General features: G+C 38.7%; 1 protein-coding gene across 1 annotated transcript in view; it reads left to right on the top strand.

Annotated features, from left to right (window-relative positions):
• The window catches only part of HDAC9 (histone deacetylase 9), a 488,764-nt gene that overhangs the window by 265,244 nt on the left and 198,959 nt on the right, over nt 1-24,561 (top strand). Inside the window, exons 7-9 of the mRNA XM_050892726.1 lie at nt 597-718; nt 15,731-15,859; nt 18,706-18,821. Of these exons, the coding sequence (XP_050748683.1) occupies nt 597-718; nt 15,731-15,859; nt 18,706-18,821 (367 nt within the window). The remainder of the gene's footprint in view (nt 1-596; nt 719-15,730; nt 15,860-18,705; nt 18,822-24,561) is intronic.

Below are 24,561 nucleotides of genomic sequence, written 5' to 3'. Positions count from 1 at the left end.
CGCTTCAGCTTGGAGCTTCTCTGCTGACGTGAGTGCTACATGCTGCAGAGTGGTGTGCTCACAAAACTTAAAAACTGAACTTAAATGCAAGGTTTTATCTACCTTGTCCACTAAATAGATTGCATTTTTTTTTCCAACAGATAATAATAACTCAATATTTCTGATTAGTTTTGTATAAGGCCCCCTGCCCTGAAAATCCCCCACATTTTGATAGAAGAGGCTGGATCAATGTACATCTATTTGTACGTGATAAACAAGACTTAAGTGGCTTTTGCTGTGTGTCAGCTGGTTCATATTAAAATGCAACAGTCTAAAATGGTCAATTCCCCAAACTGGTGACAGATCCTGTCTGTAGGGCAACATGACTCTTATCCTATGTGACTTTTATAATGAGTGCAAAAAGCGCTTTCTTGGGAATCCCAAGGAGTTCCATAACTTACTGTAAAAGTGAAAATGGTTACATGAGCCTGTGGTTTGTGCACACTTAGAGGAACAAGAACATAAACACAGCTGAGACATGTGTACAACATGTGTAGATAGCTACTGCTGGTCACCTCAGTGACTGCTAATTTGTGACCTCTCTGTGTCTGCTGCAGGGCTGCCCACCATACCTCACTGGATCAAAGCTCTCCACCCCTGAGCGGGGCCTCGCCACCGTACAAATACACTTTACCAGGAGCACAGGATGCCAAGGATGATTTTCCACTTCGTAAAACGGGTGAGTTAGCGTAGTTTATTCGAGCCCCTTACCCAGCAGTTCTCCCACCCTTTATTTTAACCAGGCTGTCCATCAGCAAGGCATATATCATAATCCACAAATCCTGTTCAGGATGATACTGTGGGTAAGTTTAAAGGTCCTGACTGCATCTTTACAAGGTCGGACTGACCACATGGTATTAAGAGTCGGTGTTGCCCAGTGCTAACAGCTAGAGCAAGCTTCAGTCCTGATAAATGTATTTTCTAAACAGACCATCATTTCATGGACCTTTTATGGCATTATTTTCTTTGTCTCAATATTACTTCTGGGTTTAATAGCTCGCTCTCTTTTGCGTGGTATCTGTCTTCAGATGGTATGCTGCCTTTATACAATGTTTTTCAGAACATTTTGAGGGGAATTCATGGAAAGAGGAGGAATTGGATTAATATTATATTTTGTGTCATTGGTTGTCAAAGTTTGTATGCATATGTGCGTACACACACATACGCACGCATTTGTGTGTGCTTTTTACACATAGGAATGTGTAATATTGTACAAGAAAATGTTCATTTGAACGTTTCAGAATGTTTTGGAGGATTAGCAACTGAACCTTTTGTCTTGACAGCAGGTGAACTGTAGACTTGACTTTTTCTGCACCATAAAGTAAGCTAGAAGGATGGTGGTGGAGTCCATGTGGCTGTTACCTCAGGTCCTTGATGCAGTGACCGGTATCCAGGAATGCAGGGAGACACTAAGAGGAGGGGGGAAAAAAAGAAAAGAAAACATTAGATTGCTTATTGCATGAGTCTGCTGTTGAGTGATATAGTTACATTCAGAGAGAAAGCCTGACCCCCTACTGTGCTAACAGCCTTTGAATGTGATTTAGCCACTGGGAGATTGAAAACTAACTGCAAAACTGGTACTGACTTGAAAAGAAGTGGCATTTGGAACCAGCGTACATTCAGAAAGAAAATCCAGTCTGTATCTAATACTTCGGGGCAGACTCTCTAAGCTCATATTATATCCCCAAATATTTTCAAAGGAATGAAAGCATGAAAAGCAAAATGCTAATTTATTCTAGCTGAATTACTCTTTGTACAGTATGGTGGCAATATAACAAGATTCTATAAAATCTTGTTCAGGCTATTCAGTCACAATAAGCCTTTATGTGGTTCTCTGCTTAATACCACTACAACATATATTTTCTGTGCCAATAGAATACACATTTTCATTTTTTAAACATAAGGATACACTTTACATCTTCTAAATGCTGTGAATTCATCTTTAGGTTTTTGAAATGCAAGTTTTAATTTTTCTTCCATGTTTATGTATCTTAAATGTTATGATTGATATTTATGATGTGTCAGACTGTTGATCTGTAAAACAAAACATTTTCAAACATTGTAACAGTAAAGTTCTCGTGCAGCTGCTAATACTTTTATATCTCTGTGGGGGTTTCAAAATATTCCTTAATTCAATTCCCATTGTCTGCATAAGAGGACTATAATATAATTAAATCCAGATGTTTTCTATATGTTATTCCAAATATTTGGGCATGCAATGCATCAGTTCCAAAATTGAACAAAGGACATGATGACTCTCTGAAAAGATATCTACAGAATAAATAGACAAATACTAATATAATCATTAGCATAACCATTTCTATGACATTTACATAGTGATTCTGATAAGCAAATATGAATGAAGTGTACAGCATGCTGTATGTTAGCAAGGGCGTGTATTTGATAGCTCTCCACATCCGTGAAAATAGCAACTGTTAAATATCCTGTTTACACGTCCAATCTGTCTGTATACTAGAGTTGTTTAATTCCAGCCTTCAGCAACATCCCCACAAAGGTTGCAATGATTGTTCATCAGGTTGAGAGTAAAAGCAACAGGAACCAGAGCGACACAAGTCAAATGACCCTAAACTGATCCGGGTAGTTATAAGGCCATCCTCCAGGCAGAGGGGACATTGTGGAGCCTGTGTCATCCTCATGGGACTTTACTAGACAAAGATGTCCCACGAACACTCATGTATATGGACAGGCTATAAAGCCTGCAGAAATCTGACCTTTGCCATGAGGGGTGAACCTCTTTTCCTTTCCTTTAGGCTATGAACGCTTATTGCCACTGGCTCCTGGTAAACCCTCTGTGGTGCTGAACCTGCATGAAGTCAGCAATTCATATGAAAGCAGACCTCACATTCCTTTCAGCCTTAAGAAAGGAATACCTGTTGTGGGTTTTAATCACAGCTTTGTTTTGCTTCTCAATTTTATTTTCTGTATTCATAATATAAAATAGAGAGGTATCTTTCTCTTCTCCAACTTCAATATAATGCTCTTGGAAGATAATTCTGATTGAATCGGTTACTCTAAGATCAGATTTAATGGGCAGCAAAGCTGAATGATTCTCTCCTGACATCCTAATGTGTTTTTCAGTGCTAAGGGAACACCGAGTGTCACACAGGCATTGTAAATCATGAGTTTTGCTTGCTCACTTTCTTGTTCAGTAATCTATTTAACCTTTGCTTAATTAGTTCTGAAGTGACATCTCCTTATTAATCTTTTAAAAATTAATTCAGAAAGACTATGGTAAAGAGGAAAATGTTCTGTGCAACTTTTACTCTTCTAGCATCTAGAATGATGGGATGCATAGGTAACTAGGGAAAGACTTAAGAGTCTTGCTCTTTCTGTGTTTACAGTTAGGTACCAGAGTTAACATCCTAGTGCAGTGACAATGGTTACTCAATAACTCTCTTAGCCATGTGGATTATTCTTTTCTGTACAAGATGCAGCAGAACGTGTCAGCAGTGGGCTTCACACAGCTTAGCTGCATGGAGGATTGGGACTGTCCTAGGGGCTAGAGGCCAGGATATGCAGCTCTTTGCACAGCTGCATTCAGATGCTCTGTGTTGACAGACTTTCAAAAGAGCAGAGTGAGGGGAGCTATTGCTTCACTGGACAGATAAATATACCATAAGGAGAAGCTACACATCTGTAGCTAAGAGCAGAATTTAGCCTAAACAGCGTAAGATCAAATTTTAAAAATGCCCACGACTTTCACCATGGATACCAGTCGTAACGTGTGTTTTCTGCAAAGCACCCAAAAGCCTGAGCAGCACGTGGCTCATTAACTTTCAATGAGACTAATGCGTCTAAATTACCCAGAGAGGTTTGAAAATTCCTCCCTATTACTGAACACTTTTGAAATTCATACTGACTGTTGTAAGAGCTCTGATGGGAGCTGTGCACTTTTGAACACCTGATCATTTAATATGGGGAACTTTTGATTGTTGATCTCCATAATTCTGTGTCTGTCTGTCCGGGAGAATATTATCTGCTTGATGATGTTGCTGTAAAACTAACAAAAATGTAGCAAACAACATGGGTTTGATAGGGTAGAAGTTCTTTTCAAAGAAAGTTTTTTGGGTTTTTTTTACCTTGTCAAAATAAATGCAGAAATTCTGGCAAATGGCCATAACATTTCCATTTTCTTCAATCTGTAACATTTCATTTTCTATGTGCAAGTGTTCATGCAAACCAGCAAAAGCCAGTAAATTCCAATAAAGGTTAGCTCTCTAACCAAAGCTGCATGCTTTTTAAAAATGTTACTATAGATGGAATTTCTGCATTTTGCCTCATGTTTTGGCTTTTGTTGGAAGAAATTCCTGGGGACATCATCATATCAAGTACAAACTGTTTGTTCTTTCCTGAGTTTAGCACAATCATGGCAGAATGGGAATGTCAATCAGTATTTCTATTTATTTTGGTTTTATGCCAGTTGAATCTTTCCTTGCTGATGGAGTTGTAAGCTTACAACTTGCATTTTGCTTAGAGATCTGAAGATTGCTCACAATAGTACTATTTGAGAAGATGTTTGTAGCTCGCTTTCCAAAAATTGGAAGCATGCTCAATGGAAATATAGCATGGGTTTTTTTAAATAGCAAATAGTACAAGGTTCTTGCTTGGAGGGGGGAAATTATGTAATTTCATACAGGGAAAAAGAGGAGATGAAGGATTGTTTAATATTGTGATGAAAGAGAGGAAGAAGGCTATGCTGCACAATCATGAAGATCACTTTGTAAAAACCATATTAAGTTAACCTGATTAGGCAGTAGAATAACAGCATAGCTCTTGTGTAATGAGAGTGAAAGATTCCTGAATGAGAACTCAGCAGATGTAATTTTTTTAAAAAATAAATTAATTAGCATATTTCCTTACTATTATTCTTTCTGCATTTAGCGATTCAGTAATTTACTGGAGCAGTTGAAACTGAGAAGAAAAACATTTAGCGTGTAAAAGTTTTTCTCCCTTTCCCTTTTGTGCCACCAAATTCCATTTCTGTTTGCATTTTCTAGGAAAACACTCTCCTGTGAAGTAACAGTATATGAAAAAGCTGGATTTCTTTTGGTCTTTGGTAAAAAAAAAAAAAAGCTTAGAGGATCACAAACTCTCAATTACCATGTCTGCCAAAATGAAGAAGTCAAGCTCAGTAGAGAGAAGCGTTATTTTTCTCTGAGTTTATGAGTGAGCACAATAAATGAGAGAGGCACTTTGTTTATTGAAGCAGGGAAACAAGGCAAACATGATATGATTCTCCTCATTTTATCCCATTTTTAGGGATGCTAAGCGTTCCTGCCTCTGAGAGTCCTTGTTTTCCTGGGTTAATGAAGAGTCTTGACAAATTTGGACTAGGTGATGTGCCCAAAGGAAATCACCGGTGTCTATCACAGAGTGAAGGGGTGGGGGGGGAAGTATCCTGATTCCCAGCCCTTCTTTTTCTTGACTTCTCTTCCCATTAATCACCAGACTTTTTTAGCCTTCCTAAATTCACCATCAATAACTTGAGAGGGTGTAATTAGTTGTAAGAGGTTTTAGAAAGAGAAGAAACTTTCACTTGCAATTGAAGAGTGAATCTGAAGCAAACTGTTGTTAACAGCTTCTTCCGGATTCATGTAATGAACAGGCCAAAACAGAGTTCAGCCCCTGGGAGCCAGCAGGTCTAAGGAAATGTAATACCGTTGTAGCTACTGTGCTGGGCTGCGGTCATCTCAGGTCCATCAGGGTTCTGCAGCCTCCTAAGCTGGGGGTGAGGAGGGATGCCCTGTCACGGTAATTTAGTTCGAGTTAGAGGGGAAATTTTTTGAGATAGCTTAAAACTAAATAAAAATGAATGCTCGGGTAGGCTTAATGACACTGTCGGAGAGAAAAGAACTTGTGTAGGTATGCCAGGGCCTGCACCAGGACTCAACAGGAGTCATCACCAGGGTGATTCCTGTAAAGCCCATCCTAGTCTTCCTGTCAGTGCAAGATTGTTCTTCTAATATATTTTATTTAACGCTTACTTTTAATTGCAGGAAGTGAAGGTGTACGCATGGGTGATTCTTACTCAGTTTCAAGATGACGTGGATAAAGGTTTTTCACTGTATTTCTGTTTTAGCAAAAATGCTACTATTGTATATACACTTTCTGTCTTGCCAGTAATTACTCTGTTGTGCTAGATACTGAACCTTCTTGATGGCTAGACTAATTATACAATCTTGGTCTAAATACTATCTTAGTTCTCCTTTTACTGCCCAATGCATAGCCAAAATTGAATTACAAAGTTCTGCTTCATGTGGTTACCTAAAGGTTTTCTTACACAAACTGTGTATGTTTTCATAAATGTTTTATAAATTAGCATTAACAAGTAGCTTGCGTAACTTTTTGATAAGCAGGTAATCAGATACTAGACACCTTTTTGACTTTTGAACCTAAAGGAAACAGCTTAAATAAGGAGCAGGGAGCAGTCCTAAAATCTAAAACACTTTAAGAGCATAATGTCCATTGAAAATGAAGTGAAATGGTTTTAATGGGCATTTCAAAGTCTATTCCCTCTGGATAAATACGTTACAAAATGTTGCATATAAAATCTCAGACTCTTTGAAGTCGGTAGAAACTGTCCTGTTTGATTTCAGTGGGACTAGGATTTTTCTTCCACTGTATCTAGGGCAGGGACAGTTGAAAACTTTTAGAAAAGTAAACAAGAACATCTAAAAGATGGCAAAAAGAGAGAAACAGAGAGAGAAGTGAAAAGTGGAAATCACATGGTATCAGATCATCCAAAATAGAAGACGTTGGTTAGTAAAGATTGCACTTCTCCAAACTCCTGCAAAACATAGTTTCACTGAAAAATCTGTTCAAACCCACAACTCTAATTAAGGGTTTTAGCTGCCAAATAACATGTTCTGGCTAAAGCCAAGTAAGTATTACAGAGCCATTCATGAACAACGGCATACGCTTTGTACTTTGCTTTTGATTTTCTCATGGGAAAGTAATATAAATGAGAGTGATACCTCCCTGTTGGCTTTAACTGTTAGAAATGCAAAGCATGCTGAAATTGTACATAATTCTCTTCCAAAGGAAAGGAAATAGCATTTCAATGGTTTTCCTCAGTGTCTCGTTGAGTTATGGTGGTGCACAATTATTCCTGTTAAATTACTCTACCAGATGGAAGGTTACATTGTATATTTAGCTAATTAAGTTGTAGGGGACTGGAATTATATCCCAGAGCATAAAGAACCTATCTAAAAGTAAACTTGTTTTAATTCAGTTTCGTTATGAAGGTGCAGTGTCAACGTCTAATTAAGGCTTTAAACAGGTGGGGTTTTTCTCTTCACTTCGCTTAACATGGAGAGATCCTTTCACAAAGTCAACCTTGCCTACAGAAGTTAGACAAACATGTTTTGAAAGTCCAGACAACTTTGGGGCCAGTTTTATCTTCATTTGTCTTCAGTGGAGCTGAAGTGCCGTCCTACTCTTGAGCTGAATTTGGCGCATAGTTCTCATCTGCTAGGAAAGCAAGATACACTCTGTTTTGGTTGTTTTTGTTTTCTTGGCATCCTGTACTCTGTGTTGCCTTTGGACAACTCTAAAGAGTATGCTTCAGCAGTCTAGATCTGCCCAGCTCTCATCTACTGATGACATTGATGCCCCGTTAAACTGGGGGAGAAGGTGATGGTGTTTCATCATGAATTTTTGAAGGTTGATGAAATATTGGATTATACTTTTTGCCTGCCATCGATGAGTTATCACTGCTGGATATTTTCCTAGATTAAAATCTGTGGGATTTAATCACTCTATTAACTAATTCCTTCTTGCGTGGGGCTTGGGGAACAATGTAATCATGGACATGATTATTCTATAAAAAATAAGTCATGTATCTAGGGGTCAAATTGTAACCCCGCAAAAGCCTCAACTTTTGGGGCTAGAGGATTATCTCTGGCACTTCTTCACTGAAGAAAGTACTTTTTCTCATGCAAAATTAGTGATTCAGTGGATGTTGAAGGAGGATTTAGGCTGAAGAGTGGGATTTGCTATATTTGCGGAAAATATGGTATTATATTCCCATTACTTCTTCCCAGCTAGAACCAGCTGGTGTATATGGTCAGCAGTGAGGGCGAGAATAACCAGGGGAGACCTAACCAGAAGGACTGCCAGTCATGCATATCTAAATTTGGTTATTACCATTCAAATGAGGGACGCCCTCTATTAAATGGCCTGTTTCACCTTCTTCTCCTCTACACCTCCTGAGAACTCAGATGCAATTTGGCTCCCATAAGTGCTATAAAAGTGCAAAAAAATTATAGAATTTGAAGATGTGCAGGGAAGATGAGAATTAATTTAAAAATATCCTTGTTCTTTTATTCTGTTTCAAGACAGTATAGTATTAATTTGGTTTTTAATCCCCTATTTATTATTGGAAAAGAATATTAGTTTACATGGAAGAAGATTTAAGATGGACCTGACATAGCAATAATATGCCATGGTTTCAGCAGACTTGACATGTATTGAGGACTCAAGAGGCCCAGTGAAACCATGGCCTCATTGAAACCACTATATAGCCCAGTGGTGCAAATGCAAGGAGATGCTGTTTCTGTGCTAAGGAAAAGAAATTATTAAGAATTCTATCAAGAGACCTGTTCTTTTGCCTCACAGGTTACATGCAGAACAAATATCAACAGGAAATACATCACGCTGATCAGCTTTTCATGAAAAATAGAGATCTCTAATTCTGGCTAAATGCAAGCAGTACACTAAGTAATTCCTATATCTAACTCAATAAATCATTCCTAGAAAGATAACGCTTGTTTGCATGGATAATAAAACAGAAATTTTATGTTTCATATGGACTACAATGAATAACAAGGAAAAGTTAGATATTTAAAACAGCTTCAGGGAATATTTCATTTTTGAACCTTCTTTAGGAAATCAATGAAAATTTGCTAATCTTGTTAAATTGGCTTCCTTAGCCTGAAGAGAGCTGAAGGGCTGCGAGATCCCCTCTAATCTAATTAGCTCTTTTACCATGTGTTTCACTAAACCTGGTTTTTTATTTAGGGAATGGATATTTACCTTAGTCTGAATAAATAAAGCATTCTACCTTTTACAAAAGTAAGATAAAGCAAAGGACTAAAGGGTTTCACATATGACCAGCGCTCCCCTTAAAGTGAATGGTTGTACAGGAAACAGTTTCGGTATATGCTGAAAACACATTAGGCGATGCAAGCCAGAAAAACAAAGTGTCTCCATCCTGTACTGCTGTATCTGGTGCTCCCGCCTCATTGGGACCACCCAGCGGTCAGGTCCATGTGGTTCTTGGAAGAGCTTTAGAGAGCATGTGTAAATAGCTTTCAGTCTCATTAATCTAATTTAAAACTCTTTCAGAAATGGCATTTTAAATCACCAGAATTTAGAAGTCATTGAACCTCCAGAATTGTACTACATGCTGGTATCTCCCAGTCTGTCAGCCAGTGGGGAGGATGTCCACTTGTTCATTGTCCAGTATTGTCTTGTATCGGGACGTGACTTTCTACAGCAAATTTGAGTCAGTCATGTATGAAAACAAAAAGTCACTACTCATCTTGCCTATGCCTAATATATTCAGCTATGTGGAGGTGGCTGAAACAGTCTGTGGCTGCCTACAGGAAGCCAGAGCAGAAGTCAGAAACTCACTGCAGAGCAGAGACTATTTACATGTCTGCAAGAACCACATGCAGCAGAGGAAAGGCTGTGAGACCATCAGGTCTCTCAGAAGGACAAACTCATTCGCAGCTCTCCACGAAGTGGCTGAGGAAGCTGGAAGCAGTTTTGGTCCCTGACCTGTGTTCTCTGCCTCTCTAGCTTTCTGCCTGGCTTTGATTGCATTCATAGTTTTGGTGAGGAAGCCCAGATTATCTTCTAATTTATCCTTCCTGATGGTGCATAGTGGTATCTTGTGCCTTTCATTCTGCCTGCATCACTGAGGGTGAAACTGGGAAGTTTCTCCCTAGCCCACTATGCTCAGATGAGCTTCTTAGGAACCTTAGATGTGCCTCTTCTGGCTATTTTCATTGGTGCAATAGTAAGGTGGGATTTGACTTTTTCATTGATCTCCAGGTCCTGGCATCGCATAGACAGGCAGGCTGCTTTGTTACTTATGTATATTACTACGGTGACTGGGAGCCCACAGCATGGACCAGGAACCTGTTGTGCTATGCAATGGACCCAACGAAATGAGGATCTCTTCACAGTATGTTTTCTCCCACTCTGCTCCTCCTGCTTCAAGTGAAATCACAACAGAGATCTCAAAGTTACCTCATTATCCACATTCAGTGTCTTTTTGAAAATTCTCAGTTGCCACAGTGCTAGAAAGAAACTTGACAAAAGATAAACCAGTGGTATGCTGGCAGTACCACCATCGTGCTAACCAGTACAATCTCATTATTTTCTCTCGTACCTCTGATGGTCTGTACCTATACATCATCCTTTTGTCCTATAACTTAGACTTCAAGCTATTGCAGGCATGGACTGCCATGGTTGTGTGTTGTAAAGCACGTAATGCTTATCTGTGCATGGGTCTCTAGTACAATAGTATAAAAAATAACAACCTATGCGGTGTGAAAAAAGAAAGATTCCTTGACTATGTATTCCTTTATTGATACTTGTTAGATATAAGGCAGGAAAAAACAATTAATAACTGCTGCATGAAAAACAGCATAGAATATATTCAAATCAGTATAATATGTGACCCTTCACAGCTTAAAAAAAATGACAGCTAAGAAATAGAGAATACCAGTGATTTACTTCAAGATCATGAAGTCTTTGTTTCTTAATTGTTTCTGTTGACTTAATTACGTTAGAGAAGTCGAAGTTATTGTTTCAAAACGATCTTAGTGATAACAGCTGGTGCCTGGGCAATAGGGAACAATTTATCTTTCTCAAGTAAGATGTGAATTTGGCGCTGTTGCTCATGCTGTTGTTGGAATCTTTGTAGCCAAATTTAGCATCATTTACCTCGACTGCCCCACAGCTTTTCTGAGCCAGCCTGCCAGTGAGGAAAAGGAAATGCTTTCACTTTAGAGCCTTTCGAAGTCTGGACAAAAGCTCACTTTCTGTTCTTCAGGTTTCCTATATATGGCTTTAGCCTCGAGATGAGGACCTGCTTGCTGTGCACCCTCTCCCACCCCCCATTTCCTGCCTGGGTTCATTAAATGCTGATTTGAAGTTGGCACACGCTCTTCTGATACAAAAGTAGTACTGTGTTCCAGGAACCGTCAGAAAGTAGTGCGTTATTATCTTTTACATTCCCTTCATATGTATGTCCTCTCCCCATGCGTAGAAAGGATTTTTATCCCTTCTTCTTAAATATCTCTGTGTGTTTAATAAAAAGAAACAGTGAAGCAAAGCCCTGTCAAAAAAAACCTCAGCTCATTTGGGAGCAGTCTGGCCCCAGGCTATATTCTTTAATGCTAGTATCTGCAGATTGCTAATATTAAGCAAAGTGGAGTACAGGACATAATGACTTCACCGAATCATTTTCCTATCTCTCATGCTTGTGTTTCAGTATCGTGTTTCTCAGGAGAGGATAGTTTTCTTTCACCTGAGCAATGATGGTTGTTGTGATGAAATAAATGTGTGCCTATATAGAAGCCTGTATCTTTTCCATTTTCAACAGTACAGTTACTTACTTCTTTCCTGCTACATGAAGCCACCATAAAAGATGAGAAAAATCATTGAGACACTGTCTTTCCTCTTCACCTAGAACCAAAGTTCTCAGTTCTGTAGACATAATTACAAGTTATGCCAAGGAGTTAGGTAACCAGTCCTTGGGTTGCCTGTGATATCTTCTGTTGTTGTTTAAACTAATGCTTTCTGTATCTTTCATACCTGTTTCCCACTTACGGTCATTTAAACAGTAATACCAGTTCATTATTACCAGCACTAAAAAGAGAATAAGCCAGGTAATAACAATGAGGCTGAACAAGCCATATTACTGCAACATCTTATTCCACATTATGCTGCAGTTACATAAACAAAGTCATTTTCAGGCTAGTCTTTCCTGAAATCCACTCAAGTGAATCGCTCAAACGGGCATCAGCTGATTCCCATCGGGATCAGTGACATGGGCTTTGATGGCCTTCAGAGAAAATAGCTGTGTCTTTTTGTTTTCTTTGCAACAAAACACTCTCAAATAATATATTTTCCCTTTCTCCAAGCGGGAACTGATTATTACTTGTTCCAAAGTGCTAAATGTAGTAGAACTGCAAAGATTTGTGGAGCAAAGGGGCTAGACTAATAGTGACCAATTAGACCAATATCAGATGTATACTGGTTCTTAGCAGGATTTTAGATGGATAGCCCAACCTACCAGCCTGCTGCCATGAAAACGTGCAGTCCTGTTTTCCCCATCTGCCACACTCCTGGCCACGTGCTCTTGTTTTTCTCTTGTCTCTGGCATTCTGGCTCCTTGGTCAGATGATTCAGCCCACTATGGTTGCAGGCATCTAACCCAGCAAACCCCACCTCATTCAGCACCTCCAGCACTTTAGAGAGGCCCTATTTCCTCAGGAAGGTGAGATACAGGACGTATCCTGTATGGGGTAGAATTAATCTAGTTTTGAGTCCTGGACCCCAGTGGGATGCTTGGTGTACAGAAGGTTAGCCACATGCATTAATTATCTTGCTGAGTCAGTGTCTTGGTTTATGGTTGAATCACCGCATGAAGTAATAGACTATATGAAGGTCTTTTCAATGATTTTGTGGTATTAATGGAGCAAGAAAGGTTAATTGTTAGGGGCTTGTATCTGCATGAGGAAGCTACTCTGCAGCAAGCTGGTGAGTAAAGCTTTAGCCTCAGAAGTTATTTGGCACTGGCTCCCCATGTGACACTTCTTTTCCACATGGAGAATGCCTTTGGGTGATGAACATAGTCAACCTTGGCAGTGGATTAATTAAGCTGAGCAAAGGTGCTAATAATGTGCAGCAGAAATACTTACAGGGGTGGCTAATGCAAAACAGTTATTTTGAGCATTATCCCTCTATAGACCGCTTCTAAGAACCACTAGTTAAGTATTGAACCAAATGCTCATTTGAAACATAAGGCAGGTTAATGATAATAATTCTTCACCATTTGCCACTAAGGCTTTCCAAGTGCCTTGCAAGTACTAGGGGAACAATTTAATTAAAAAAAAAAAGTTTGAAAAATTTATTTTCACTTTTTGCTCACTTGTTTGCATTTCAGAGTTTAAACGATTAAAATAATTCCTAAATAATCTCATGTATGTGCTTTGGGGCAGTCTGTGTGTATATTTATGTATATAAGTTTATAATTTTAATCCACAGCTCTATCCTTGAAGCTTAAAATACTTAATTTTGCCTTTTTAACTATGGGAAGAGAGTTGACAATTATAGATGTGTTATTACTGCCTTCATGTAGGAGTGCACTGAAGCACATAGGATTGCTGTTGTGATCCATACCTGTTGCAGTCAACAATAATTCTGCTTCAGCTTCGGTGGGGCAGGATGGTACAGTGACCTCTACAGTCACGCACCAAGTCAATACCTCAGCCACAGACAGGTATCAAGAAACCACTTTCCAGTTCTGCATTTTGTCCATTGGAGCAGACATCCTCAAATTGGTTAGATTTATATATTTAGTGCACTGAAACCTGAATTCTTATTGCCAGCCATCAAGTCCTAGCTGGTACCATGTTAGGAGCTGGCAGTGTCTCATGGGAGACATTCAAGAAAGCCAGTATTTGAAGCAAACACTCTTCAAACCTTGGCTTTGTTTTTTGTTGGGAGGTTTATTTTATAATTTAAAAACCACTCTTCTCCATGCCTTTTCATTTTAAAATTGATTATTTCCATTTAAGAATGATCTTTGTCTTTCACGCAAGGGCTATCTTCTCAGACAGCTCATAAATTCAGACATTGACATCAAAGTCTGCTTTCTCTGCTTATGTGATTGATTCAGATGCAGAATATGATGGGAATGTGGTAAAAATAGAAAGGCAGTCGCTGTGACTAAGCATGAAACATTCATATAGAAGTGGAGCATTTCTGCAGTGAGTGTTGCAGAGGATTTGTATCACGTTAGTCTGTCACAGGTATGGAAATATTCTCCTAAATTTTAAGAGTATGGAATAGTATAAATCGAAATAACCGTAAGTGCAAAAGGAGTGAGCACCTTTTCTTCCAAATATCATCGTACCTGATGAGATCTGTGCTGAAAGCACGTAGTGTAATCTTAGCCCATTGTTATATTTTATAGCAAATGGTATCTTAGACAGCAAACGAGTCATCTGTAGTCCATTGCTAGAACCATTGCTCTTAACAATGGTAGTAAGTGATAAAAAATAAATTTCTTGTTAATATTTTTATTATTAAAGATTTCCAGTGTTGTGCTAGCCTGTGTATCTTGGTCTGAAATGTACTCAAAGCACAGGCCACTTAGAAGGGAGCGCTTGCCAAGAGTGATGTCGTACGTGACAAAGGCCGGCCCGCGACTGCAGGTACTGCAGGTTACAGCAATACTCCGGCGGAGGTGCAGCCCTTCTGCTCTTGCGTGAGCATTTCTAACGTCCCTATCCCTGAGGGAACAAGTGGGACAGCAGGAAAAAGATGTGCAATATTACATGCTGGGCAGGGACTGGAATTATAAGTGTAGGATTGAGTTCCTGCCCCGAAGTGACAAATGGTATAATGCTGAATTGAATAAAGATTTCATTTATTTGGTTTTTCTGCTAACTCTTGCTCCTTCTTTGGGGCTGGGCTTATGTCTGTGCATAGGAGAGAGAACTGATCCCAGTTTCCAGCTCTATTTTGAGATATTGCTTAGCCAAGCCTCAGTTCCAGAAAGGGAAATATAAACAAATTCTATTCCACAATTATCTTTCACTAGCTCTTAGCAGTCTGTTTGATAGAGGGTTTACTTAGCAGAACAGATAAGTGAGTACATGAAACATTTTATCATGCTAAAAATATCACAAAATAAAAAGCACAGCAGAGCTTCGTCTCTGACCTTCATATGAAAAGACCGTGTCCATTTAGGAAACAAAGGTGGAACTTGCCCAAGGTGCATTAAATGTAATCCTAGGTTTTCTGGGAATCAATCCTACTTCTTCATTTTCAGAGCATATATTTTTCTGTGTAAATGTTCTTAGGACACTGTCATAAATCTAGTTGTTTGGTGTGTTACTCAGAAAACATTGAAGTTCTGGGCCTAAAATTGCTGACCAAGAAATGTTCTGCCAGCAAGGCTTGTCGTAATTTATATTTCTAAGAGAAATCAAAAGGCACCAGTGGAGGCTTCTCTCTATTTCTGTCATCAAACCATAATCCAATTATAAGGTTTGAAGTTCCAAGCTATATTTCCATCCAAGTTTTCACCTACAAGGGAGATGATAAAAATGATGTAGAATAAAAGTTGCGTTCATCTTTAATTAATACTTATGGTATTAACAATAATTAATGGGTAACTTCAGAGTTGAAATGGGATGAGAAAATACTGGGATCTGAAGCTTTTCAGCTCTCTTCCTCTCTTTCCTAGCCTCCAATCTAAAATGGAGTTGTATGAGGAGCAGCAGGATGGCTGGGGAGGATGGGCAGTAAAATCTCTGCCTCCAAGCCCTCCTTGGATCAGATGAGGTCCTACAGGGAATGTCAGTGGTGTCTGACACAAAGCGGTAATTAGATTTGTAATCATTTATTTTCTTCTCTTCGTTTCCAGCTTCAGAGCCCAATTTGAAGGTACGTTCCAGGTTAAAACAAAAGGTGACAGAAAGGAGAAGCAGTCCTTTACTCAGGAGGAAGGATGGAAATGTCAGTTCATTCAAGAAGCGACTCTTCGAGGTGACAGGTAAATAAGAATAGAGAAATTCTGTATCAGCTGCGACTGCTCACAGAATAGTGGTGGTATTTTGGAATTGAAACTGTTTGCTAAACAAAAGTTTCTTTTTTTTTTTTTTTCTGCTGCTGAAAAGAAAACCATATTAAATAAATGGTTGTGTATAAATAGCTTGTAATCTACAGCTTTTGACCACTTACTAAAAAGTCATTGTCAATTTGAAAGCCATACTTTCAAACCAGCTTGGGAACCAGTAGTTTACAACAGCAAGTACAAGAACAAATAAATGGTAGACTGTTGGTGGCAAGGGACATCAAAGGAGAAAACAAGAATAGTCTCTTCCCTTAATTTGTGTCTTCTGTACATGGACAACATTTTGGGTCTTGCATCTCCCACTTCCCATCTCCCATGGAAAATGCAGATGTTAATAGCAGGCGCAAAAACACCTATCTGGTATTACTTAGGTTAGTCAAGGACATTATGGAATCTCGTGTTTGGCCCTATCCCTCTGGTTTCTCTTGTTTGAAAATGTCAAGATTAGTTGGTTTTGATGTAAGGGCTCACTAAGCTGTTTTTTGAGAAGAAAGGGTTGAAATGTTTAAATACTCAGTGGCATATTGTTCGTCATAGCAGATAGTGAGTATTCTTAGTAATTGAAAGGGAACTTTTAGCATGTAAAAATACAGAATTATGCATATAGGGGGGGAATAAAAGGGAAAAAAAGCAAAGTAAAAATTTGTCATCAAGTAGTATTTGTTTTCAATATTTTTCCTGCCCTTGAACTTAAAAAGTGACAGGGTGGATGAGCCATGGATGCTAAGGCTTTCTTTCACGTGTTTGGTATTGCAGAGTAGTAAATTTTATCATGTATATTATTTTGCAGAATTGCAGCCAAGTTCCCAAACAGCCTGAAGTCCTCTCATTTTTAATCCTTAGGATTAGTATGCTGCCAAGGCCTTATCTGTTGATTTGAAAGCAAAGAGCATTTACAGTATTTGGCATCATGCTCATGTTTCTTGCTTTGATTTTGCATCAATATTTGGTAGCTACATGGCTTGTTCAAGTGATGTTACCATCAGGCCATACGTTTATGCAACCGTTACTAGTCTGTCAGACATGTTTCTGAATTCACTTGGTATATCACAGTTGTGTCACACCAAGATGGAAATGTAACACAATGTGAACAAATTCACGTCAGTGTCCCCATGCATGCAATTCTCATAACAACTTTTCACAGTATGTCATGTGTAAAACTGGGACATGGATGTGAATGTAAGTATGAAAGTAACTAAATAAGGTAATTTCCCTATAAATTATTTCCAGATTAGAATTTTTTACAGCTAATTTGTTATTTGCATTTGCTGAAGCTCTTATGAGATTCTTGATCTCCACTTCCTTAGTTTTAGCTGATTTCTTTATATTTTGTACGCTCACAAGTAAGCTATAAAGCGAAATACTTATCCCAGGGTTTTTTTCTGTAGCCATTGAAAAAGGAGAAACCTGAAAATAAATGTGTTCTCTTCCTAGCTCTGACAATAATTCAGAGCCTTACAGATTGCCATTATAATTATTAATATCAGCTATATGACATTTTGCACCTTTCATAATAAAAAATTCCCTGATCAAACATTTCTGGCCAAAGCGTTTTTTCCTCCTTTTTTATTCTTTTAACTGAAAATAGCCCTTTATTTAAATGCCTTTATACAAAAAAGGCTATTATAATTTTTAAAAAACTGAGGAAAAAGAATAAGTTTGTGTTTCTGCTGTTCTATGACAACTAGTGAGAATACGATGCAAGAACTTTACCTGACCAGTTAGTATAGCTGGATACGGATTGACTTCAGTAAATCGAAGTCAGCTCTAGTAGGAAAGAGTAACAGGTCCAAGAAAGAGCTAGGAAATCTCCCAGTAATTTCAGTCAAAATGAGAATATATTTTTGCATATGAACTGAGGCAGAAAGAGTGAAAAAGCAAAGAAGTGGCTATAGAATATTTACTGCCACATTTAGATATTGATTATTTTAACTTCTTGAGTACTTTAATTTGAAAGCTATCCCATGAAATAGGCTTACCTCTACTAATGCTGTGCTCTTCCATCTTTAGCCTTGTTAACTGTTTCCATTGCATAAATTTAATTTATATCAGTGTAGGATTAGAATAACTCAATACAACAATACACAACAAGATCATCCTCTTCCCCTTTGTCTTAGACAGAACTCGGGAAATTTTAAGTCAAGATAACATACAGCCTTTCAAATGCTATTTTAAGATTTTTGTATGCTGTAAATATTTCTTCATATTTGTGCCGAAGATGTAGTGAAAGTGGTGTATATTTTGCCATTATTACTTGCATATGTAATGATTAGACCACAACGGACTCATCCCCTTTCTAAACAGAAAGGGGATGGCAGTAGGCCTCATGAATTGACGACATGTTATCATGACCTTTGCAAGCCTGCTATCTCTGTCATTTTGATCTCTTACAGAGGCAGGACTCTTTGTAATCAAAAAGAAAAGACTTTCTTTTCTTTTTACTCATTACTTGTTCTATGTCTATATCTCTGCCTGATACTGAGTATCATACCATCTTTGTGCGAAAAATAAATAGTAAATTCTTCCTTTGTGAAGCAGACAGATCAGAAGGGGAAAGACCAAGAGTGTCTTTCCTCATTAGTACTGTGAAAGGAAAACCAAAAGAAATGGAGGATGAACTAAAAATCTTTAACATCAGTAAATAGCATAACTGATAGATACTTTTCAACAGCAAAAAAACCCTGTGCTGTAAAGAGTATACAATTAATCAAGATCATGTGTTCCTTTCCAGTGTGAAATTCATGTATGCTTAATCTGTTTTTCAGAATCCTCAGTCAGTAGCAGCTCCCCTGGATCAGGTCCCAGTTCCCCAAGCAATGGTCCGACCAGCAGTATAACAGAAAATGAAACCTCAGTTTTGCCATCTAACATTCAAGCTGAGGTAAGGCTCTTTATTGAGTAGATAATTGCTCAGATTTCCAAACTGAAGAGATTTGAAACTTCAATTTGATCATACTCACAAGCAGAGTAATTGCAGAAGATATAATTATCAGGGATACCAGGACACTGCAGGCTGACATCAGAGTATGTTATATATGAGATACATCTTCATACACAAGATGCTTGTTCAGGAGGCCGTAATATGAGAGATGCATGTTCAGGAGACTCTTTGGTAACAAAAGTCCAAACAAAAGCAGCAGTAATGCTACTGGAAGAGTGGGAGGGAGCTATAGAAAGAACTTGGAAGCATCTGTGTTGCAGAACATTACCTTCTGGGATAACCTGAAGAGGTGCACAGTCCTGAATGCTCTTGAAGAACTTTCACATGCAAAAGAGTGGTTTAGGCATTGGTGACCCTAACGCATATGAGTTAAGGTGATCCCAGGTTCAGATGGCTGCTGAAGTAGATTTTTTTAATTACAGTATTGGAGTTAGGTGACTAAATCCTTTTTCACATCTGCCTTTCATTTTACTGTACCTCAGTTTCCTTATCAGGGCAGTACTTACCAACCTAACTGACATGCCAGGAGTCTTGGATACTTGTTTTGTAAAGCAAGATTGTATACGGAAGGAATCTTAACTACTCCTTATTCTGTTTCATACATACGTGCCTATAACAACAGGAATGCAGATGGTAAATCAGTTGTGATAAACCTCATTTAGCATAGACGACATGCCTAAGTCATGCTTTCCGTGGCAATGTTGTAAAGGGACAATAAACTAATGCAACTAAGAGAGAATCAAATTCCACAATATTCTGTATCCAGTGCCTATACTTATAGCAATTCCTGATTTGTGGCCGAGTTTTCTATTATTTATTGGTTTATACTGTTTATGTTAGAAAAATTGCATAAGAAAATGTGATTTAACAGAGTTTTAGCTAATGGAGCTATTTCTCCAGGTCAGTGGCAGGACATTCACCTCAAAAAAACCTGGAATGGGCAGTTCAACCTCCAGCAGTGACTTTTCCCCATAATGAATTAATTGTGTGTGTGAACTATGATCCAGGGGGCAGGTGGGTGACCTCTGCACACTGATTAGTAGCCTCTCTCTGGCCCGTAACCAAAAAGAAAAAAAAATTGCATTGATGGCTAACATGTGGTCTTGCCTCATAGCCCCCCTGTATGCGACTGCAAAGAAATTTAAATGATGCAGAGTAAGATCCATCATTTGGATTAGATCAGATCCTAGTTCAGTGGAATTAAATGGTATATTTTAATATTGGGAATGTCTTAGATAGAAGTTTGTAATATGTGGGTGTTAGTGCTGTATTAAACAGGAAGTCTTGTCCAATTGGATCTTTTATTGACTTCAGGATACTACAAGATGCAAAAGGAATAATGTCTCAGACTGATATGCAGTGCTTGTTACTTTGCATGTTATAGTTTCTGGACGTTTGCCCACAGTGTTGAACCGCCATGAGAAATGCATACAGTCTGGTCAGGCTGGCAATCTCTGGGGAGATTTGGAAAGGTTGTAGCAACAACCAGCAGAATTAATATTCTGTTTGTTAATAGAACACCACATTGCATATCATTTGCCATTACTGTGCCAGACATCAGAAGTTATAGCCCCACCATACAATCACAGATGCTCAAACGAGCCTAAAAAGTTCCTTTAGAAGTTGGACTCTGTGTGCTGGAGTCGGTCACTTAGCTCGCTGGAAGTGTGCTAAGAAGCTGAAACTACGGACTTCCATTTCTGGATCCAGTCGGGGATTTCTTTACCACTCTGGTTACTTGACTCTTAATACTGTGGTCCTGTGGGCTCAAACATTTTTCCATAAATCTCAGCTGCAGTGCATTTTGATTTCATTGGGATTTTCTTTGGTAGTTTAACAGCAGCCAAACTCCTACATATCTCTTTTCTAGTTTAGCATTAGCTGCCAGCTCTCAAAGGCTATATATCTAATCAATTTTTCATCAGATACACAGAGTACAGAAGTTTCTAATAATAGGATAAGTGTTCCAAAATCACCCAAAATATCACTTGTTTTGCTGTAATCCCACATGACTCACATTGCTGTTGTTTCATAATCGTTATTGTGACATTTGCAGTAAGTGTTGTGCTCATATCTGAGTGGGTGGATAGCCGCGGTTTTCATGGCAGCAAATAAAACACTTTTTGCTCGGGGAAAACAGGTTGCTATGACAGAGAGCCATTTACCAGTAAAACATGAGTCAATACCATAAATGATTACACTCTAGTGCATAGACAGAATTAGCGCATTATCAGTAATGAAACAGAGTTTTAAAGTATTTTTGCCATATCCATTTGAATAGCGAGACTTTTAAGTGGTTTACCCTCCGGAGCAGACAGTCTGGTGGGTAGACATTTACATTTTTTTGAATGAACAAAAGTGCGCTGCAAATGCTACATTTTTGCAGATAATCTTTTACTATCACAGTTCCCTTAATGGTACTTTCAGTACCATTTGTTAAAACACTGGTCTCATTATATGAAACTTGAAAGTTAAACTCAAGATTTTAATTGCACCTTATAAATAAAATGCTGTTTTTATTAGGCCCAGTTGTCTCCAGTATCATCAAGGTTCACCGCAGTAGCTATTTGTCTCTTGCAGCATGCTGTACACTTTCAGGTCACCTGCTGTGCTGGGGCTAAATCTTACTTGCATGAGAAGTGCAAGCAGGATTGAGCCCCTGCACAGCACGTCCCTTGAGTTCAGAGGGACAACTTGCCTTAGTCATATGAAATGATTAATTTTAGGCATTCACAGCCTGGTCAAAAGCCACTGAAGGCAATTGAAAGTTTGCAATTGGTGTAAGCGGGCCTCAGGTCATTTTCTTTCTTTCATTTGCGCTTTGGAGAGCAGCATTTCCTAGAATATCACCTGATTATACAGGAGACATAAATAATACGCATGGCAGATAAACACAAACTTGATTTGTGCAGCCCCACAGCGCTATGTTTCTAATACTCAGCTCCTTGAGGTGCTCTTTGCAAGTGGCTAGTGGAAAAATGTGTAGGTTTCTGAACAGCTGGTGAGGTTTGCTTCAAGTGTATGTGCAGAGAGTCTAATTAATTACAAAAAAAACACCCCAAAAGCCTTAAGAAATAAGAGTGTAAGTAATTGTGAATATTCAAAGCTATGACAACCTTACTGTAGCTCCACAACTGAGAAGTATTAAAGCCAAACCATTTCCTCTTCCCCTCCTAATGTATAAATGTGCATATGTAGATGTAAGGAAGAAGTTCTTCACTGAGAGGGTGGTGAGGCACTGGAACAGGTTGCCCAGAGAGGTTGTGGATGCCCCATCCCTGGAAGTGTTCAAGCCCAGGTTGGATGGGGCTTTGAGCAGCCTGGTCTAGTGGAAGGTGTCCCTGCCCATGGCAGGGGGGTTGGAACTAGATGATCTTTAAGGTCCCTTCCAACCCAACCCATTCTATGATTCTATATAAACATGCACACATGAAATAGGTGTTCCTGCTTCTCAGCAGGTCCCTGTAGCACAACAGAAGTACAATAACTAGTCATGGTTACTTGCTGGTCATCGTGCACTGTTACGTTTAGTTATTGTACTCTATTTTAAGAAAGAAGGTAACTCTGTTGACAGGCTATTTTAAGTGTCAGGAAGCAGGATCCATGCACCCAGTGAGTAAGTATATAGAGGAGCAAGTAGGGCAAGTTGCTCTTTGGGGTAATTTAGGTGCCAATCCAAACCATCAAGTCTGCATGTAGGATGAGGACCATGGCTTAGCCATTGTGCTGCCAAATGACACTGCTGGCAACTCCAGCTTGTGCCACCATTTCAAGGTATTGTCAACTGTGTAAAAAGAGAAGCTGCAGCTGGGGTCATGCAGTTCTGCCTTAGCATACACAGGACCCTAATCTATGCAGGTGGGCTACTAAACATATTTTGGGAGATGAGGTTTAATTGATGTTTAGGCTAATACTGCCTAAAAATATTTTTAAAAATCAGTTACTTACCAAAATGAAAATGACTGATTATTAGCAGTATTAGAAATTGGCTGGAAATGCTCTTACCAGTAAACTCCTGTTTTCAACATTAAACTCCCATGGTACGTAACGTGATTGATTCTGCCTCATGAAACAATCATGCCTGACCTTAATGTATGAATGTGTTTTACTGCTATACACTCTGTCACTGTTATGTTTGTTAATTCAAATCTTAGAAGGTAATAGTGGCATACTGAAAATCAAAAAGGAAACATGCATTTTTGAAGTGTCTTTGTATAGATGCTGCAGTTGCTACAAATTTTGTTATATAGGCACATTAGAGCTGCTGCAGTGTCCTTTTTCAGTTAAATCTTTGTAGTCTCCCTCAATAGTATCTCCATAGTCTTGACATACTTTGTTTTATTCATGGTCAAAGGTGGATGTTATCGAGGCAAGACACTCTTAGCCAGGAATTAATGTAGTATACAAATGAAGCTTCTTTGTTTCGTATGCTATCTGTTGACGTTCCCTAGGTACCAAAAGAAAATTACAGAGATAGACTTCTACTGTTATTGTCTCAGTGATAGGTCGTATCTCCAAACAAACTGTATGAGGAAGGTTATGTTTTGGAATAACATCCTGTGTTTTTGTGCTTAACCACTTTTCATTGATGGTCTGAAGTTGCATTGTATTAGCACAAAGTATTTTACAGAGTTAATTGATATTCCAGGTTTGTCCAGGGGAAAGTCTACAGCTCCCCACAACATGCTTGACAAGTTATTATATTTACTTTAGTCAAAGCCCGAGTGTGCAGTATCCCTCTTGGAGGTGGTCTATTATTGGAGTCCCATATGCTTTTTGTTTGGGAAGAAAGCAGTCACTGTGTCATACTGTTACACAGGGTATTCTTTTTCAAGGATGTTGTTCCCTTGGGGACCATATCATGCCAGAGTTCCTAAGTCTAATAAGACCTTTGTAGCTCTTATTGTGTTAAAGTTCTGGGAGGGAAGCAAGAGTTAAACAGAAAATGTAATTCAAGCAACTATACTAGACCACATGTTGAAAAACATGACTGTTAAAGCAGAAAGGCAAAGGCTTCAAAAAGATTCCTGTTGCGGTAATGTAACTTTTTATGTTTCTTCCCAATGAATCTAGAATGGAAAGACAGAGGGTGATCTTTGTAGAATGTCTGGTTTTACTTGACAGTAATTAAAAATATATCAGCAATTCCATGTCCTTGAAAATTATATCACAAGGCTTCAAAAGAAGTGTTAAAGATTTCAACTTGAAGGGAATTAGGAAGTCTGTGAGGGGTATCCCACCATCAGAGAATGATAGCACGCTGGTTTTGTATAGATGCATAGAGAGAGAGACAGTACATTTTTTTAAATGGCAGGTGTGGCAATCTGTCTCACTTTCTACCCAAAATTTCCATGTCAGTGGAAATAAATAATGTGCCTGAAACATCCCCATATCACAATCTGGGTAAGAAAATACATGGACTATGTAGAAACCATATTTCATACCTTACAACAAAAATGATAATAACCATGGTAAAGTAAAGGTCTAATACATCCACATTCATGACACCTTCGATTCAGTTAGATATACTCCTTAATTCATTGGCTGAATTCCCACTGAGTTTCTGGTAGTGAAAGTGCAGTTGATGAGAAGAAATGATGTTGAGTTGATGAGAAGAAATGATGTTGAGCTGATGAGAAGTTGATGAGAAGAGATGGTCTACGAATCCTCAAGATTTCAA

The sequence above is a fragment of the Gymnogyps californianus genome, chromosome 2 (assembly GCF_018139145.2).
Source record: "Gymnogyps californianus isolate 813 chromosome 2, ASM1813914v2, whole genome shotgun sequence".
Classification (NCBI taxonomy): domain Eukaryota; kingdom Metazoa; phylum Chordata; class Aves; order Accipitriformes; family Cathartidae; genus Gymnogyps; species Gymnogyps californianus.
Note: the sequence above shows the minus strand (reverse complement) of the source record. Positions and strands in the feature narration are given on the sequence as shown.